Source organism: Saccopteryx leptura, chromosome 6 (assembly GCF_036850995.1).
Source record: "Saccopteryx leptura isolate mSacLep1 chromosome 6, mSacLep1_pri_phased_curated, whole genome shotgun sequence".
Taxonomy (NCBI): Eukaryota; Metazoa; Chordata; class Mammalia; order Chiroptera; family Emballonuridae; genus Saccopteryx; species Saccopteryx leptura.
Window position 1 is genome coordinate 92199958 of NC_089508.1, and position 19457 is coordinate 92219414.

Below are 19457 nucleotides of genomic sequence, written 5' to 3' on the forward strand. Positions count from 1 at the left end.
TCTATCCCTCTCTCTGACTCTCTCTCTGTCCCTGTAAAAATAATAATAAGTAGATGTGCTTGATGGAAGTTCATAGTTTTTATCTAACAACCTGCAGCAGCCTAGGGCTTTAGATTGGTCGCATCAGCCTTCAGCAACTGGGAAGTAGGTGGATATTTTCAAGCATTAGCTTGTTTTTAGTCTTCCTGCCAGGCTTAATAGGAACTGCCCAGAGACATTACATAAAATGAGGCCACTCAAAGCTTAGGAACATAACCCTTTTATTGTCCAGCACCTATACAGTTTCATGTCTCTCTAAAGGAGACAGGAAGCTTGGAGCATTATTGGCCCTTTTAAAGGAAAAAAGGAGTAGGTGGACACACCCAGAGATGAGGGACTATCTTAACATGGGAATGTGCTACTAGAACAACCAGACCCACTCCTGACATGCTCCCACCACAATCTGCATTATCATCCTTTTTAAAAATCTGGAACAATATGTAGCAAAACAAATAAGTTACTGTTCATCTCTCAAAAAACAAGTTCAAAGGTTGTTGCAGCTGCCTAGAGTAGGCTTCTGGACAGGTGCCTCCAAAGAAGCTTTCCTTTTCAAGTTCCTTGGCTTCAGCTAATAGAAGATAAGAGGCCTGCTTTTCACCTCTCAGGATTCCGAGTAGTTAGTTGGACTTCTCTCTACCATCTTCCAAATCCATCTCTGCAGCAACTGACATGCATAGGACCTGGAGGTACCATGTGGTAGATGCTACAAAGAGAAGTTTACATGAAAACTTAGAAAATGTCAACTAGTCTGAGTTCAGGTGGCACTGTATGGGGTTGGGCCTGAGGAGACAATTTAGTTGAGCCTTAGGGTTAACAACAAAACAGGGCTATCACAAAGGTGACTTAGGACAGGATTTGCAGGAAGGGCAAAAAAAAAATAAGTTGTGTATTGGCCAAGCCAACCTGAGGATCCCAATCTTACCCACAATCCTTCGCAGGCAGTGAGGTCGTTTGTGTTCTGGCACTCGGATGATGAAGAAGTAGAAGGGCAAGCCTGAGAGGGCGATGCCAATGCCAATGAGGGAGTTGATGGTGTCACTGTAAAGCGGAATAGCCACCAGGAAGATGGTACAGCAGCAGAAGACAATGGGGAAGAAGAGGCTGAGCTAAGGGTACAGGAGAAACAACTGGAAGTTAGCTCAGCAGTGACAGCCAAAATAACCCCCCTCCTGTGAAGATCGGAGCACTGAGTTGCCTTTCCTTCTCCTTATCTCATCACACTCCCACCAGGAAGTTCTGGGTAAAGGTTTCTGAATAAACCATTTTGTAGGAATCCCCAAAGCAGATGGAGCAAAGAGGATGAAGGTAAGTTACCTTGAGAGAACGAGGCCGATCGGGCTCCTTCCAGCGCAGATAAAGCTGGCCCACAATTGAGAGCCCCACAAAGAACCAGTAGCTGAAGCTGTAGTAGTTAATGAGTTTGAAGATGTCCTCCACACACAAGTAGATCAAAGCCATGATACCCTATAAGCACAAGTCACTTCAAGGCATTTTTCAATCCCCTTTACCAAATCCATCCCCTTGTCAAGTTTTCAGTCTCCCCATCTGTCCTCTGTTCCCACCCTCGACACCTGAGTTTCAATACCACATTCCTTTTCTATTAACTCAGTAGCCCCAATTGGTTTTTCAGCCTATTCTAGCCTTTGCCAAGTAAACTCCCTATAAAGCACGGCTCAAAACAATTCCTCAAAGCCCTGGCCGGTTGGCTCAGCGGTAGAGCGTCGGCCTAGCGTGCAGAGGACCCGGGTTCGATTCCCGGCCAGGGCACACAGGAGAAGCGCCCATTTGCTTCTCCACCCCTCCGCCGCGCTTTCCTCTCTGTCTCTCTCTTCCCCTCCCGCAGCCGAGGCTCCATTGGAGCAAGGATGGCCCGGGCGCTGGGGATGGCTCTGTGGCCTCTGCCTCAGGCACTAGAGTGGCTCTGGTCGCAACATGGCGATGCCCAGGATGGGCAGAGCGTCGCCCCATGGTGGGCAGAGCGTCGCCCCATGGTGGGCGTGCCGGGTGGATCCCGGTCGGGCGCATGCGGGAGTCTGTCTGTCTCTCCCTGTTTCCAGCTTCAGAAAAATGAAAAAAAAAAAAAAAAAAAACCCTCAAAAACCTTTTGCCTAAGAGCCCCCCCATAATGGTTGCAACCCACGTTTCCAGCTTATCACCTACCAACCAACCACACACTGCTTTACCTCGGAACTTTCTGATGCTGTTTCTCTCAACCTAAAGCCCATACCTACTACCATTTGCAACCCTAAGTTTAAAAATCTACTTTGAATGCACTTAGTCAAAGAAGTCCGTCTTTTCTTCATTCACCCTCTACCCCCATGGAAGTGATCATTTCTTTCCTTAAACACATCACTTATGGCTGTCATTACAATGTATCCCATGTGCCTTATGCCTTATCCTGAAGCAAAGGTTACTACTGTTCCTTAGAGAAGATAGATTCTCTCAGGAACCACTGAAGCAGTTAGCAGTGTCTTGCCCAGAGGGGATATTCTATCAGCATTTTTTCTATTAGAATCTCCTTCAGCCTGGCCTGGGGTGGCACAGTGGATCAAGTGTCAACTGGGGATGCAGAGGTTGCCAGTTCAAAACCCTAGGCTTGCCTGGTCAAGGCATATACGAGAAGCAACTACTAAGATTGATGCTTCTCACTTCTCCCCCCTTTCTCTCTCCTCTCTCTAAAATCAAAAGATCTTTTTTTAAAAAAAAACTAAGAATAAAGAATCTCCTTCAGAGCTTCCAGGAAGCAAGGATAGTTGCACCTACTGTTAAAAAGCTTCCCCCACAGCCTGGCTTTCAGACTCGTCCCTGGGATAACTTACATTGAAGAGCAGAGCAGGCACTGGGGTGAGACGCTTAACATGAATCATGCAGATGGCATCAGGGAGATGGCCTTCTCTTGAGCCCACAAAGAAAAGCCTATTTTGGGTAAGATAGGAGAAGCTGAGAAACGTGGGACTCTGGGTATGGCCTGGTTCATGGGCCACGTAGCCTTTCCTCTTCTACCATCCCCTCCAAAGGAGTTTTAATATGGAATGAGGTTCAATATTCAGCTTAGTAAGAACTAGAGACTGCTGATGAAAACAGGGCAGAGAGGAGGTCATTTGAGGAGCACAGTGCCTAAAACTGGGTTCTATAAGCCCTACCTCCCCCTGCCATGGTTTTCAAAATACCCTCCAGTAAAAGATACCACTCATACCTAGAAGCAGCCACAATGGAGGCATTGAGGCCACCAAAGCAGGACAATGCAACTGCCAGTGGAATTGTCCAGTTGAATATTCCAAAAATCTGGTCTGCAAAAGTCTAAGGAAAAGATTCATTAGGGATGAAAGGCATGGACAGGCATGTCCCTAGATTCTCACTATTTGGAACCCAACCCTTCCACAACAGTCGTGACAGGACCTCCTTGCAAGTCCAGTACCCAGTATCCTTTTAAGGACTACCCCTTTTCTAGGACTCTAAGAGCTGCACTAGACCGAGAAGCCCACAAACACCCTCAGCCTTCTGGCAGTGAGGATCGTTTACCACAGCAACGGCGTCACTGTCCATGATGTCCTGCATGTCTAGCACTGTGTAGTAGGCCACATTGGTCAAGATGTAGATGATGGTGACAATGGGCATGGAAATGCCAATGGAGAGGGGCAGATTCCTACAGCCAAATAGAATAATAGATACATTATTCCCACAGTTACATGTCCATCTCTCCTTTAATCCTTAGACTGTCACACTTGTAGCATTTCCCCAGTGCCTTTGCCTTTGTTGCCTAAGATAGTAGCTTAAGCTCTGAACTCTTAGGAACTAAACAGCATCAGGGAAACGAATATAACACTTGGAGAAAGGACTGCAAAAAAAAAAGATGAAAGAACTGTCACTTCATAATAGCATAGAAAGATGGAAGGTTTGGGGGTTTTTTTACATTCAAAGATTCTTTCTCTAAAATTGTGGACATTGAAAAAAAATTGAAATGTGCCTGACTGGTGGTGGCAGAGGGGATAGAGCATAGACCTGGGATGCTGAGGTCCCAGGTTCGAAACCCCAAGGTTTCTGGCTTGAGCATGGGCTCACCAGCTTGAGCATGGGATCATTGACATGACCCCATGGCCACTGGCTTGAAGCCCAAGGTTGCTGGTTTGAGCAAGGGGTCACTGGAGCCAGCATTTCCGTCAAGGTACACATGAGAAGCAACCGATGAACAACTTAAGTGTCACAACTACGAGTTGATGCTTTTCCCTCTCCTGTTTGTCTCACGCACGCACATGAAAACTAAAAATAAAATGAAATAAAAATGTAAATATTGGAAAGTTTGTCTTAAGATTTCTGAGAAATATGAGAAGAAATTATGGAGACAAGTTGTGAAATCTCCAGAGAATAAGATAGTCCCTCAGTAGGAAGAACAACGTGTGTTTCTGAACAAGCAATCTGAAAATATGTGTGCTCCACCCCTTACTCAGTCTAAGAACCGTGGATACCATGCTAACCAGTGGCCAAGAGAAAGATGCTAAGAACTCTCAAGGTCGCTGTAGCCCAAATCAAGCTATGATCTCTATCAACATTCTTCACTGTGAGACTGGAAAGGAAGAGGGGGTAAATATGCTCAAGTCATTCAGCTTCTGTGCGGTAGGTGGAAGCAACACCCAGGCCTGGATCCTGCTTTTATTATCTGCACTCAGGGTTGCAGCACTGGAAGAGTGCCAAGAGTATCCTATGTTTCTCAAAGCCAAAAGGAATATTTTATTATTCTTTTGGCTAAAAATTTATAAAAACCCCACTCCCTGGCAAACCTTAGTTCCCAGAATCATTGAATTTCAGAGCCAGGAATAGCTCTGGAGGTCATATAATTCAACCCCCTCTGTTAGAGATAAGGAAGCAGAAAGATGTTGGGGACTCTTAAAGTCATCCAACAAGTCAGTGGGAAGAGAGGCTCCAGACCCTTTGAATCCCTGTCCAGTGCTCTTCACTCTGGATGACTATACGGTAATTTAGAGTAACAGTGGTGAGATGATACCATTGAATGACTGAAACAATACCACTGTGCCAGTATGAATTTGAGAAACGGGATCATAAGGAAACAGGTTTCAGGGAGTCTGTGACCTTAAGTTCTCTATGTGGGGATAAGGGTGAAAGTTCTATCAAGGAAAATCTATTTTAAAAGCTTACACAAGGCCCTGGCCGGTTGGCTAAGTGGTAGAGCGTTGGCCAGGCGTGTGGAAGCCCCAGGTTCAATTCCCAGTCAGGGCACAGAGGAGAAGCAACCATCTGCCTCTCCACCCCTCCCGCTCTCCCTTCTCTCTCTTCCCTTCCTGCAGCCATGGCTCAATTGATTCAAGCAGAGTTAGCCCGGGGCACTGAGGATGGCTCCATGCCTCACCTCCAGAGCTAAAATAGCTTGGTTGCCAAGCAATGGAGCAATAGGCCAGACAGGCTGAGCATCGCCCCCCTAGAGAGGGCTTGCTGACTGGATCCTGGACAGGGCACTAGCAGGAATCTGTCTCACTGCCTTCCTACCTCTCACTAAAAAAAAAAAAAAAAAAAAAAAAACACAAAACTATACACAAGCCTGGCCTGTGGTGGTGCAGTGAATAAAGCATCAACCTGGAACGATAAGTGCTGGTTTGAAACCCTGGGCTTGCTGGGTCAAGGCACATACAACATGCAACCAATGAACAACTAAAGTGGGGCAACTATGAGTGATGCTTCTCACTCACCATCCCCTTAACTCTGTAAAATCACTAAATAAAATCTAAAACCACCTGACCAGGTGGGTGCGCAGTGGATGGAGGATCAGACTGGGACGCAGAGGACCCAGGTTTAAAACCCCAAGGTCACAGGCTTGAGCACCGGCTCATCCAGCTTGAGCACAGAATCGCTGGCTTGAGCGTGGCATCATGAACCTGACTCCATGGTTGCTGTCTTGAGCCCAGGGGTCACTGGCTCAAGCAAGGGGTCACTCACTCTGCTGTGACACCCTAGTCATGGCACATATGGGAAAGCAATCAGTGAACAGCTAAGGGGCCACAATGAAGAATTGATGCATCTCATCTCTCTCCTTTCCTGTCTTTCTGTCCCTATCTGTCCCTGTCTCTGCCACAAAAAAAGAAAAATCTTTAATACTATACATTAGCATGTGATACAACCTGCCTTAATATATACAGATGAATGAACAAGTGTGAAAAGGCTTTTAAAAAAAATATTTGGCCCTGGCCAGTGGCTCAATGATAGAGTATCAGCCCAGTGTGTGGACATCCCAGGTTTGATTTCCAGTAAGGGCACACAGGAGATGTGACCATCTGTTTCTCCCCCACATCCTCTCCCCCTTCTTTCCCTCTTCCCTTCCCATAGCCAGTGGCTCAGTTGATTCAAGAGTGGCCCCAGGCACTGAGGATAGCTCAGTTGGTCTGAGCATATCAGCCTAAGGTGCTAAAAATAGCTCGGTATTCGAGCATTAGCCCTAGATGGAATTGCCATATGGATCCCAGTCAGGGTGCATGCAGGAGTCTGCCTCACTATCTCTCCTCTTCTCACCTGAAAAAATATTTTTTTTTAATTAAGTAAGAGATGATTAGGCAGAGATGCAGACTCCCACATGCACCCCAACCAGGATCCACCTGGCAAGCTCCCTACCTGACTGTGCTCTGCTGGTCTGGTCCATTGCTTGGCAACCAAGCTATTTTAGTACCTGAGGTGAGGCTATGGAGCCATCCTTAGTGCCTGGGGTCAACTTTGCTTGAACCATTGGAGCCATGGCTGCAGGAGGGGAAGAGAGACAAAAAGAGAGAGAGCGCTGGAGCGAGGGGTGGGGGAGAAGTAGATGGTCACTTCTCCTGTGTGCTGTGACCAGGAATCGAACCTGCGACTTGCACACGCCGGGCCAACACTTTACCGGCCACAGCCTTTTTTTTTAACATACACAAGAAAGTTCATATCTCAGTTCTGTTACTGTGATCACAGGCAAGTTACTTTTTTCTGGGCCTCAGCTCTCACGTCTATTAAAATGAGGCTGATAAAAATGTATTCTTATAGTTGTGGTATGCTATCTGGCACACAGAAGCTCAGTAGATGATGGCTGTCATTATTGCCATGGAAAGTTGATGGTGAGGTACCTACCTCTCAGGATTCTTGATCTCTTCAGTGACATAGTTGAGGGTGTCCCAGCCCGAGTAGGAGAACAGAGCCGAGTACAGTGCCAGAGCAATGTTGCCCATTGCAAATGATGAACCCTCAAAGGAATTCTCAAAATGATTTGAGGCTCCTGGAACCCAGAGAACATGGAAAGGCAGAAGGATTAGTGACCTACCCCCCATCCTCAAGGTGATTCAGTAAAAGAGTGGAAGTTTATGACTAACAACAGGTGAGTGCCTTAGAACACCTTTGGCAGCAAGGGTATCAATGAAGGAACAGGGAACAGAAAAGCAACATCTACACTGATGGGCTGGAGTGCAGGGTACAGCACGGGGATCTTGACAGGAGGCCCCAGGGTGTCTTCCTAGAAGGGCTAGAGAACAGGAGTGCTGCAGTTCCGTCCTGCCCTGCTGCCTGACTCTTCCCCCTTTCCAACACCAGAACTGAGCTGATACGGGGTGGAGGAAGGACAGAACTCTGTGTGCCCAGGTCAACAGCGTAGTTGTAAGGTAGGTGTTCAGACCTGGGGACTGGAGAGGAGTGGGTATAAGGAGTTCATTTCTGCCCATGCTCACTCCCAAGGGGAGAACAACTGTAGCTGTAGCCTTGGGCTTGACAGTCTGCAAAACCCATTCCCCTGTGCATGGCTGTCAGCCCTTTTGCCAAGATCTTCCTCTTCTAGAAATCACAAGTATAGAAGTTAAAGAACAGGCTTTTGGGTCAGTGCTTGGGTATAGATTTCGGCTCCACTACTTAATAGCTAAGGTCTTGGGCAAGATACTTTATTTTGCAGACTCCGTTTTCTTACCTATAAAAAGGAAGTAATAGTACCTACCAAATGAGATAATGCACAAAGAGCACTTAGAGGAGTGTGATTCATAGAAAATGCTTAACAAGCCTGGCCTGTGGTGGTGCAGTGGATAAAGCATTGACCTTGAAACGCTGAGGTCGCCAGTTCAAAACCCTGGGCTTGCCTGGTCAAAGCACACATGGGAGTTGATGCTTCCTGCTCCTCCCCCTTCCCTCTCTCTCTCTCTCTCTCTCTCTCTCTCTCCTGCTCTCCCTCTCTCTTCTCTAAAATGAATATATAAATACATTTTTTTAAAAAAGGAAATGCTTAACAAATATTAGTTGCTATTATTATTTCTTACCCTGGCCAAGTCTAACGATGCCTGCGATGATGACAGCGATCAGAGCCAATACTTTAGCATAGGTGGAAACATCTTGTACCATTGTTCCCCACTTGACATAGGCACAGTTAATGAAGGTTAAGAGACCTGAAAGAAAAATAATGCTGATTGGTGACTGAGCCATCCAGAGGGCCTTAGACTCCCAAGAAATTTTTCCAGTACCAGTCATCAAAATAGACCTTTTGCCAAGTGTTGGGCTTAGACCTACATTACACTGGAAACCTCTGCCCAGAATGTCCTCACCATTATCATGCAAAGGAACTTGCTGAGCACCTGTGTACATAGCATGACACACAGACACACACCCTCACTGGGTAACACAATAGGAGACAAAAATAAAGTGACTTGCTTTGTTTTTTGCTTACATACAAAAGTGCTCCCAGCAGTGGAAGGTACTTGTAACCATAGGGAAGTAGAATGTGTTCCCGCTGCTGGCTATAAAAAGTTACGATTCCTCCCCACTCTCCACCCTTCTACCCCTGGTATGGGCTCCAGGACCCAGTACTCTGATGCTGGGTTTGTGCCATTAACCTTGACAAGTCCTGTTATGACTTATCCAGCATCTGGGACAACAGGTCAGGACATGTGGCCAAGGATTAGGATGGAGGCCAGACTTCCTCCTACTGCCTGCCAGCTCAGCTGCTTTTTACTTGGAAAGATTCTTGGAACCGAAATACCTACAGAATGGGGACAGGGCATTTTTCCTGACTGGACAATGAAAAAAGAAGAGCCACAAATATTCCTCAAGTCCTGCCTGACCAGGCAGTAGCATAGTGGATAGAGCATCAGCCTGGGTCACTGAGGACACAGGTTCGAAACCCTAAGGTCACCAGCTTGAGCGTGGAATCATAGACATGACCCCATGGTCACTGGCTCAGGCCCAAAGGTCACTGGCTTGAAGCCCAAGGTCGCTAGCTTGAGCAAGGGGTCATTAGCTTGGCTGGAGCTCCGCCACGCCCACCCCACCCCCCCACCCCCCCACCCCCCGTCAAGGCACACTGAGAAAGAAATCAATAAACAACTAAGGTGCCACAATTGATGCTTCTCATTTCTCCCTTCTTGTCTGACTGTCCCTGTCTGTCTGTCTCGCTCCTTCTCTCTCTCACTCACTTAAAATATATATACATATATATACTCCTCAAGTCCTTTCCCTGAAATAGAGGCAATCCCTTTACCTGGATGAGCTTCAGTCAAGTTTATTCATGACTTCCCCCTAGAGCAAGCATTCTTAACCTAGGGCATCCACGGGCCTGAAATTCTTTGTAGTGATATGTAGATATATCCAAAGTATATGCATTTTTCTAAGAAAAGGTCCATAGCTTTTGTTAGAACCTCAGAGAAATATATTACCCTCACCCACAAAAAAACAAGTTAACAATCCACTTCAGAAGAAAAAATTCAAGAAGAGAAGCCCACACATGCTTTGAGGTTGACCAATAGCCCCAGGATGTGGCAGGGAAGAGAGTCAAAAGAAACAATTCTGAAACTCAGCAGAATGTTAGTCTTCCACCAACCTTTTAAACAGCAGGCAAGCAGGCACATATACCACACTTCCCCACTGTGGCACAGTGAATCACTTCACTGCTCCCTCCTTCCCAGCTCAGCAACTGGAGCACAAGAAGGGCTAGCAGTCCTCCCAAGGGCTCCAAGGGCAAGGTCAGAGTCAGCCTGCCTTTGTGGTAAGGTGCCAAAGAACTGTAAAACTTAGTATTGGCAACGCCATTTTAAAGAGGAAAAGTCAGGCATTGAAAGAATAAAGGTTATCTGAAGAACTTTCTTTCCCTTCCAATAAGAGACAATGATTGCATATCCTACACTGATTTTAACTCTTCCTCCCCTCCTGGAGTCCTGAGAGTAACATATACCTCTAGACAAAGGGATGGGAGATAGACACTAAAAGATTTATGAATGTCTTTTGATAAGTAAAATGACATCACTATTGTGTTACCTTGTAAGCTTAAATAAGTAGGAATGTTTTTTATAGATCCTATAGACAAATGTTATAAGCTTGTTAATGATTGATTATTGTGTCGTGTTCCCCTTCCTTTTCCCCCCAACCTGTATGTGATCAAGTATATATAACTAGCCCCAGAGCTATATTCGGTACTACACGATTTGGGTCAGCTATACCCCATGAAAGTCATATGCAGCCGGCTTATTAATAAATCTCCTCCTAAAAATTCTTCTGTATCCTGCCTTGGTGTCTCTACGTAACCTGCGGAATAGAAGTACGCTACTTTACACCACCTGATCAGCAGAGGAAGTGTGGCCACGTGCTGTGTTTGCCTACTCCAGGCCACCGGCACAGTCAGGAATTACTCCCTGTCTCAGTTCCGGCAGTGGTGTGTCTTTCAGTGTTCCTAGTTCTCCCATTCTGATGTGTCCTGCCTCATCACACTCGGGCCAGATGCTATCAATACTTCATCCTGAGAAGCAGGAAAGACCAGCCTCTCAGAACAGCAGTCCTTTTTTCTATCTCCCTTCCCTTATACCCTTCCTATTCTATTCACTGCCCAAATTCTTTTCTGCTCTTCCCTGAAAAGAGACATTCCTGACCCATACAAGCACTTGCTTTTCTGCCTAATAAACAAAAGAATAAACAATCAAATCTTATCACAGGGCTGGGCAAAACTGCACCCATAACTTCAGGCTACCCTAGTGCTAAGTTAATAATTAAAGATGCAAGCAGTCTCCAAAGCACCCTACAAAATGGCTAAAGCGCCTGTATCTCACCCTTCACAAATCTTTCAGATCTGTTGTTCCTACTCAGCCAAGTCACCCATCCTTTACTGTCCAATGGACTTCTGCCTCCAGCCATTCAACAGCCCTCATGCCCCTTCTCCGCCTCCTGTGACCCCCTACCCCTAACTCTGGGTGCTCTGCTTCTGTCTTACAAATAATGTGAAGCATCAGGGGCAACTGATACTGCCACAAGGGAATGGAGAACCCTAATTAAAACTTATGATTAGCCCTCAGGATATAACCATCAGTCACAATACCAAGCTGGGATAGGATCCGGGACTAGTTCTGATTCCGAGTCAGTCTGCAGCCCAGTCTACAAGGTTCTGTTCCTCAGCTCTGTCCAGGGATGGCAAAACCAACTCATCATCCTTTATTATAACAAATTCTGAAATGAAAATACATGGGTTGTCTACATTTTAATTCCTACTGCTTCTCTACTCCCATATTCATCCGTTTGTATACCTCCTTTTACCCACCAGTACTCTCCCTCCCCACTCAACCTCATTTCTCAGCCACTGTCCCACCATCTAGCCGGGATCTGCTCTCTGTATTGAGCACAGGGGGCTTGGTTTTAATGAAGAAGAGAATCCTATGGAAAGAAATCAGGAAGCAGAGGAACTGTCTAAAGAGAGCTAGCCCTCACCTTCTCCCAAACCCAACTTCCTTCAGGGCCTTTTAGCCATGAAACAGGAAATGCGTATGGCAAGCAACAGTGCTGACTGGGCTCTCTGTCCCCACCCCCAGCGGATACAGCTGACCAGAGGCCCCAGAGGCTGGCCAAGTGCACTGTTCTTGAAGCGGAGCCCAACCTCCTGCTTCAGAGGCAGGGAAGGGGGGAGGGGGGACTGTGGAGTTAGAATATAGAGGCAGCTACAAGTTAACCTCAAGAACAGAGATGCCCTACCCTCCTACCTCTAGGTGCAATTCAGTCTCCACCCAACAATGGCCCAAGTCCACAGACAGGTGACTGAAATCACTTTGGACCCTTGACACAAGTGCAGCCCCATTCTCCTTTGACACCTGCCTTGGAAAAAAGAGAAGCTACAAAGAAGTCACTCCCATAAGCATCTAAAGAGATGCTCCTGAGTGGATCATCAAACACAGGCTCCAGGGCCACATGGAGTAGGAGGCCAGTTCCAGTGCTAAGGCCCAGCAGCAACTCTGGAACCGAGGGCCAGGCAAACACTGCCTAGATTGATCTGGAACAGAGTGAAGCTTGCAGGCCCATTCAGAGTCAGATGCCCAGATTTCATGTATGTGCCCAAACTAAGAAGTCCGTGCAAAAGAACAGTAAACCTAAAATTCTCCCAGTACCATTAGTTTTAAACACATATAATATAACACACAAACTTAGGCCACTATTGAATCCATTTCCTGTTTCAAATGCCCAGGGACTGTAAGACCTCCATACTTTACTGGACAAGTCATTCCATTGTTTTTTCATGACTCAAACTACTTTTTTTTTACAAAAATTATTCTCAAAAACTTTATAAAAATAAGTTTGGCCTGACCTGTGGTGGCGCAGTGGATAAAGCATCGACCTGGAAATGCTGAGGTTGCCGGTTCGAAACCCTGGGCTTGCCTGGTCAAGGCACATATGGGAGTTGATGCTTCCAGCTCCTCCCCACCTTCTCTGTCTCTCTCTCTCTCTCCCTTTCTCTCTCCTCTCTAAAATGAATAAATTAAATAAATAAATAAATAAATAAAATAATAAAAAAATTAAAAATGTGTCTTAGAAAATTTAAAAAAAAATAATAAGTTTGATTGCCTGGTCTGTGGTGGTGCAGTAGATAGGGCAAGGGTCCCCAAAATTTTTACACAGGGGATCAGTTCACTGTCCCTCAGACCGTTGGAGGGCCGGACTATAAAAAAAACTATGAACAAATCCCTATGCACACTGCACATATCTTATTTTAAAGTAAAAAAACAAAATGTGAATACAATATTTAAAATAAAGAACAAGTAAATTTAAATCAACAAACTGACCAGTATTTCAATGGGAACTATGCCGTCTCACTGACCACCAATGAAAGAGGTGCCCCTTCTGGAAGTGCAGCGGGGGCCGGATAAATGGCCTCAGGGGGCCGCAGTTTGGGACCCCTGAGATAGGGTGTTGACTGGAAATGCTGAGGTCTCCAGTTCAAAACCCTGAGTTTGCCTGGTCAAGGCACAAACGACATACGACAAGCAATCAATGAACAACTAAAGTAAAGCAACTATGAGTTGATACTTCTCGTACCCCCTCACACACACTTTTCTCTCTCCTCTCTCTGCAAAATAAAATCTTTTAAAAAAAGGTTTGCTTGTTTAACCCATCTAACTTTACTACTATGAATACAAACTTTTAACTTAATATGTATATAGTCAGGCTATACATTCTACCTCAATGTTTTTCAATCACTAGCCCACCAGAAATTTCATGCTGGTCCCCGAAAGAGTTAACAACCCTGATGACTGGCATGAAATTTCTGGTGAACCAGGCACCAGTCCACAGATGGGCAGTTGAAAAACACTTCTACCTTCTCTCAACAGCAACAGAATCAAAAACAGCTAGTGAGGTGCTAACATGTGAGGATTAATCCAGTGATTCCGGTCACAATGCAATCCAGGAGGAGGTATCCCTGTTTCTGGAACTGGGTAATACAGTTTATTATTCTTTCTTCCTTGATTTGGATAACCTAATGGAACAGGAAGAGGGTAGTGACCCTGATGGCCATTCCCTTGGTACATTCCTGGCTTTTTTCTGGGCAAAGGGTGCCACATTGGGAGAGGTGGGAATATCAGTTCTGAAATCTGGTACGTGGGGTTGGGGGCTGAAGTCACTGAACTGGATTTCACTCTACTTCCTCACTTGTTTCTTCATGTGAAGAAGATCCCAAATGATTTTTTAAAAAGCTAATTATCGCCCTGGCCGGTTGGCTCAGCGGTAGAGCGTCAGCTTAGCGTGCGGAGGACCCAGGTTCGATTCCCGGCCAGGGCACATAGGAGAAGCGCCCATTTGCTTCTCCACCCCTCCGCCGCGCCTTCCTCTCTGTCTCTCTCTTCCCCTCCCGCAGCCAAGGCTCCACTGGAGCAAAGATGGCCCGGGCACTGGGGATGGCTCTGTGGCCTCTGCCCCAGGCGCTAGAGTGGCTCTGGTCGCAACATGGCGACGCCCAGGATGGGCAGAGCATCGCCCCCTGGTGGGCAGAGCGTCGCCCCTGGTGGGCGGTCGGGCGCATGCGGGAGTCTGTCTGACTGTCTCTCCCTGTTTCCAGCTTCAGAAAAAAAATGCAAAAAAAAAAAAGACATCAGGATCAATTTTCTGAAACTTATTGACACAAATGCATCTGTAGGCCTTTCCTTTTGATGATTTTCAGGATACCAGTGATTTTTTTTTTTTTTTTTAAGTATCAGAGTCAATTTCTTAGCAAACCTCTCAACTGACTCTTTTTTCAACTTATCATGTTTTCGAACTAGCCTTGTGAAAAAGAAGACAACTGCAATCCTTCCACAGCTACAGCCACTGCCACTGCTCTGGGGCCATAGATTCAAGGGCGCTACTCCGGCGGGGAGCCAAGGGTGCCATACTGGGGGCTGCGATGCATGGCAAAAAGCACAGAAAGCCTAGTTCAACTCTTGCAGCTCCGGTGTCCGAGTCTTTCCATTTCTAAAGAGATCAAGAGGCCCAGGCCGGTGACTCAGTGGATAGCACCTCCTCCTGGAGCACCGAAGTCACTGGTTTGAGCCTGCAGGTGCTGGCTCAGGGCTCGGCCCCGAGCGTGAGGGCACTGATCGAGCCCCTCTCAGGGCTTGAGGGCACCTGCCCAACCCAAGGTTGCCTATTCGAGCCCCAGTCAGGGAAGCAATCAATGGGTGCACAACTATGTGGAATGATGAATTAATGCTTCTCTCTCCCTTCCTCTTAAGAGAGAGAGAAAGAGAAAGAGAAAGAGCTACCTCTTCTTTCCACTAAGCCAAAACCATTTTCCTTACAACTTCTACCCAGTGGGTCCTTCTTATCATGAAAGAATGTCTTGCCCTCCTTGAGTCTTCCCTCTTTCAGGCTAAATATCCAGTTTCTTCAACCACTTGTGTGATAAATATGGCTTCTAGACTCCTCACCATCCAGTTTTCTCCTCTGCTTTACAGCACTTCACTTTGTCAGTGTCTCCCTGAAAACGTGAGACACACACAGACATCCTGCAGACTGTGGACTTGCAGTTTGAATTCACTGTCAATTACAACTCCTTTTTCCCCACTTCAAACTGATGAGCTTTTCCCTTTTCCCTTTATTGGGCCTCTAAAAGTGATTTTATTTTAAGTGAGGGGAGGGCAGATAGACAGACTCCTGCATGCACCCTGACTGGGATCCACCTGACAACTCCGTCTGGGCTGATGCTCAAATCAACTGAGGCCAACGTTCAACAATTGAGCCACTGGCTGCAAGGGTGGAAGAGAGAGAGAAAGGGGAGAGGGAGGGTAAGAGAAGCAGATGGACACTTCTCATGTGTGCCCTGACTGGGAATCGAACCCAGGATGTCTGCATGCCAGGCCGATGCTCAAGCCACTAACCCAACCAGCCAGGGCTAAAAAGTGACTTTTTTAAAAAATCCCAAATATGGCCAGACCAGTGGTGGCACAATGGATAGAGAATCGACCTGGGACACAGAGGCGGATTAAGGTCAGTTGAGGTCCCAGATGCAGAAAAAAATATTGGGCCCCTTAAAAAGAAGAGACAGGGAAAATAAAAATACATGTTAACCATATTTTTTTATTAATTTTAATGTAGTGACATTGATAAATCATGTTAACCATATTTTTAAGTAAATAAAAAATATTATGTACTATTAATGTTAAAATTGCATATATGAAACCAAACTTGGTGTCATTAGAAAAAAGTGTAAAGTTGGGGTTTTGTGGGGCCCTTCAGAAGCAGAGGCCCAGGGCGTGTGACCAGTGCACCTGCCGTTAAATCTGCCTCTGCTGGGACACCAAGGTCCCAGATTTGAAACCTCAAAGTTGCTGGCTTGAGCACAGGCTCACCAGTTTGAGCACAGGGTCAAAAGCTTAAATGTAGGATCATCGATATGATCCTGTGGTCATTGGCTTGAGCTCAGGGCCACTGGCTTGAACAGGGGGTCACTGGCTTGTCTGCAGTCCCCCAGTCAAGGCACATATGAGAAGCAATCAATGAACAACTAAAGTGCTACAACTATGAGCTGATGCTTCTCATCTCTCTCCCTTCCTTCCTCTCTCTCTCTCTCTTTCTCTCTTGATTGCGCGCGCGCACGCGCACGCACACACTCAAAATAAATAAATAAATAGCTAATAAAACAATTAAAAATCCCAAATATGGCACTTTATATTTCTTTGTGAATTTACAGGCATTATCCCATCTACTAAAAATGGATTTTTCCACCTTAATTTAGCCAGTTCAAATGCTTTCAATTTCAAATACAAAATTGAAGGCATTTGAACTAACACACTGGAAGTCACTGATAAAAATGTTGACAAGGATAGGCAGAGCCCTGTCATCTAACACTACAGACCTTTTTCTATGCTGGAATTATTCCAGAACATCAATCAAGAATCCACCAAACTAGCCTGACCAGGCGGTGGCGCAGTGGATAGAGCGTAGGACCGGGATGCAGAGGCCCAGGTTCAAGACTCCGAGCTCGCCAGCTTGAGCGTGGGCTCATCTGGTTTGAGCAAAGCTCACCAGCTTGGACCCAAGGTCGCTGGCTTGAGCAAGGGGTTACTCGGTCTGCTGAAGGCCCATGGTCAAGGCACATATGAGAAAGCAATCAATGAACAACTAAGGTGTTGCAACGAAAAACTGATGATTGATGCTTCTCATCTCTCTCTGTTCCTGTCTGTCTAAACCTCCCTCTCTCTGACTCTCTCTCTGTCTCTGTAAAAAAAAAAAAAAAAAAAAAAAAGAATCCACCAAACTATTATTTTATCTAATCCACCTTTTTCGACCTAGTCAACGAGAATATCATGAGACTTTGCTAAGAACATCTCTGAAATCTGTACAAACATGTCTCTGTTCTAACAATCTGATAATACTATCAAATGATTCAAAAATTAGTACAGCCCTGGCTGGATGGCTCAGTTGGTTAGAGCATTGTCCCAAAGTACTGAGGTTCCCGTTTTAATCCCCCATCAGGGCCATACAAAAACAGATCAATGTTCCTGTATCTCTCTCCCTCTCTTTCCCTTCCTTTCTTTAAAATCAATCAATTAAAAAAAATTTTAATTAGTTCATATTTATATTAGAATGTTCATAACTGCCTAACCAGGTGGTGGTGCAGTGGATAGAGCATTGGACTGGGACGCAGAGGACCCGAGTTTGAAACCCCAAGTTTGCTGGCTTGAGCGCAGGGTCACTAGCTTGAGCATGGAATCATAGATACGACCTCATTGATGCTGGCTTGAGCCCAAAGGTCACTGGCTTGAAGCCCAAGGTGGAAGCCAATAATTGGTGGTATTTGTTACAGCAGCAATAGAAAACTAACAAATACATCACTCGGCAGCTTCCTCTCACAACCTTCCTATTCTACAAGATCCTGGAGATTCCTAGTGGTGATTCTGTCATCTCAGCTAATTATAAATTTGTTCAATTTGTCTGCAGTGGATAGTTAAAAACATTTAAAGCAATGGCATGCTTTATTACTATCTCCTTAACTCCCTTGGTCTTATTCTTTTGTTGTTGTTGTTGTTGGCCTAGATCTTTTGGCCTGTTGGTTTGTTTTTGGTTTTGTTTTTCATTTGTTTGTTGTTGTTTTTTTGTTTGTTTGTTTTTGTTTTTTTTCCATTTTTCTGAAGCTGGAAACAGGGAGAGACAGTCAGACAGACTCCTGCATGCACCCGACCGGGATCCACCCGGCACGCCCACCATGGGGCGACGCTCTTCCCACCAGGGGGCGATGCTCTGCCCATCCTGGGCGTCGCCATGTTGCAACCAGAGCCACTCTAGCGCCTGAGGCAGAGGCCACAGAGCCATCCCCAGCGCCCGGCCATCTTTGCTCCAATGGAGCCTTGGCTGTGGGAGGGGAAGAGAGAGACAGAGAGGAAAGCGCAGCGGAGGGATGGAGAAGCAAATGGGCGCTTCTCCTGTGTGCCCTGGCCGGGAATCGAACCCGGGTCCTCCGCACGCTAGGCCGACGCTCTACCGCTGAGCCAACCGGCCAGGGCTTCATTTGTTTGTTTTTGTTTTATTTTGTCTTATTTTAGTGAGAGAAGGGAAAGCAGAGATAGACTCCCGCATGTGCTTGACTGGGATCCACCCGGCAAGACCACTAGGAGACAATGCTCTGCCCATCTGTCCATCGGGGCCTTACTTGGTTGCAATGCGAGCCATTTTTTAGCACCTGAGGCAGAGGCCATGGAGCCATCCTTAGCACCCAGGGCCAACTTGCTCTAATCGAGCCATGGCTGTAGGAGGAGAGAAGAAAGAAAGAGAGAAGTGAGGGGGGTGGAGGGGAGAAGCACACAGGGCACTTCTCCTGTGTGCCCTGACCAGGAATCAAACCCAGGACATCCACACGCCCCAACGACGCTCTACCACTGACCCAACTGGCCAGGGCCTATTTTGTTTTTTATTTCAATTAGGAATAATCATGTCTCAGTTAAACCTCATTGGCTATGATACTGCCACTGCACTGCACGAAGCTAGGCCTGTTGGGTTTTTTTACTGAGCCCTTGCTAGGTTAGCACACCTTTACAAGGAAAAATTAGAAGAAAAATAGGATGGTGGCCTTCTTCTTTCTCACCATCATCCACTTTCATAGAACTAACTGCCATGCCCTTATTGTTCTCACTCCGAACACCTTTTATTGTTCTCAGTCTCTCCTTCAGATCTTAGTTTACCTGGGCATTAACCTTCAGGACACTCTTCTTGCTGTTCTGGGCCACCCTGTATTTAGCCTTGGTTATATCACCTCTTACTGTCTCTTGTGTGTATTGTTTCCAAAAATCTAAGCTCATCAAAAAGCAATGTGTTCAGTCACATTGGTTTCTTCAGATGACTCTCCTTTTCTTCCTAAATAATTTTCAACTATTCTATCAGAATTTCATTTTAAAGAAGCTCTGCGTCTATTATTTTTTTAATCCCTGGCTATGAGATTATAATTCTTTGCCCTGAACTTTACTGCAATCTCCTTGACTAAAAGTTAGAATGTATTTCAGAGGAAATCTAGCATTTCTTTTCTGGAAGGTATAAACTCAGCAAACATAATCATTTCCCACTGGATTCCACATTTTCCCTTGTTATGTTAAACAATAATGAAAATAAATAAGTCCTTATCCTTTTGAGATTCATATTGAAACCTTTACAGGTTAAATGATTTGATGTCTTGGATTTGCTTTAAATAATCTACTGGGGTG

The 19457-nt window shown here is 45.8% G+C and overlaps 1 protein-coding gene and 1 pseudogene across 3 annotated transcripts in view; both read right to left on the reverse strand.

Moving 5' to 3' along the window:
- Positions 1-243: 243 nt before the first annotated feature.
- SLC7A7 (solute carrier family 7 member 7) overlaps positions 244-19457 on the reverse strand; it is a 39223-nt gene continuing 20009 nt past the window's right edge. For all 3 annotated transcript variants that reach the window (XM_066342252.1, XM_066342251.1, XM_066342253.1), the window contains 8 exons: positions 8307-8432; positions 7141-7285; positions 3562-3685; positions 3236-3339; positions 2859-2955; positions 1354-1503; positions 962-1145; positions 244-742 (listed from right to left, as the gene is read on the reverse strand). In XM_066342252.1, the coding sequence (XP_066198349.1) occupies positions 657-742; positions 962-1145; positions 1354-1503; positions 2859-2955; positions 3236-3339; positions 3562-3685; positions 7141-7285; positions 8307-8432 (1016 nt within the window). In that variant the 3' untranslated portion in view covers positions 244-656. The remainder of the gene's footprint in view (positions 743-961; positions 1146-1353; positions 1504-2858; positions 2956-3235; positions 3340-3561; positions 3686-7140; positions 7286-8306; positions 8433-19457) is intronic.
- Positions 18659-18745, reverse strand: LOC136377746 (U4 spliceosomal RNA; annotated as a pseudogene).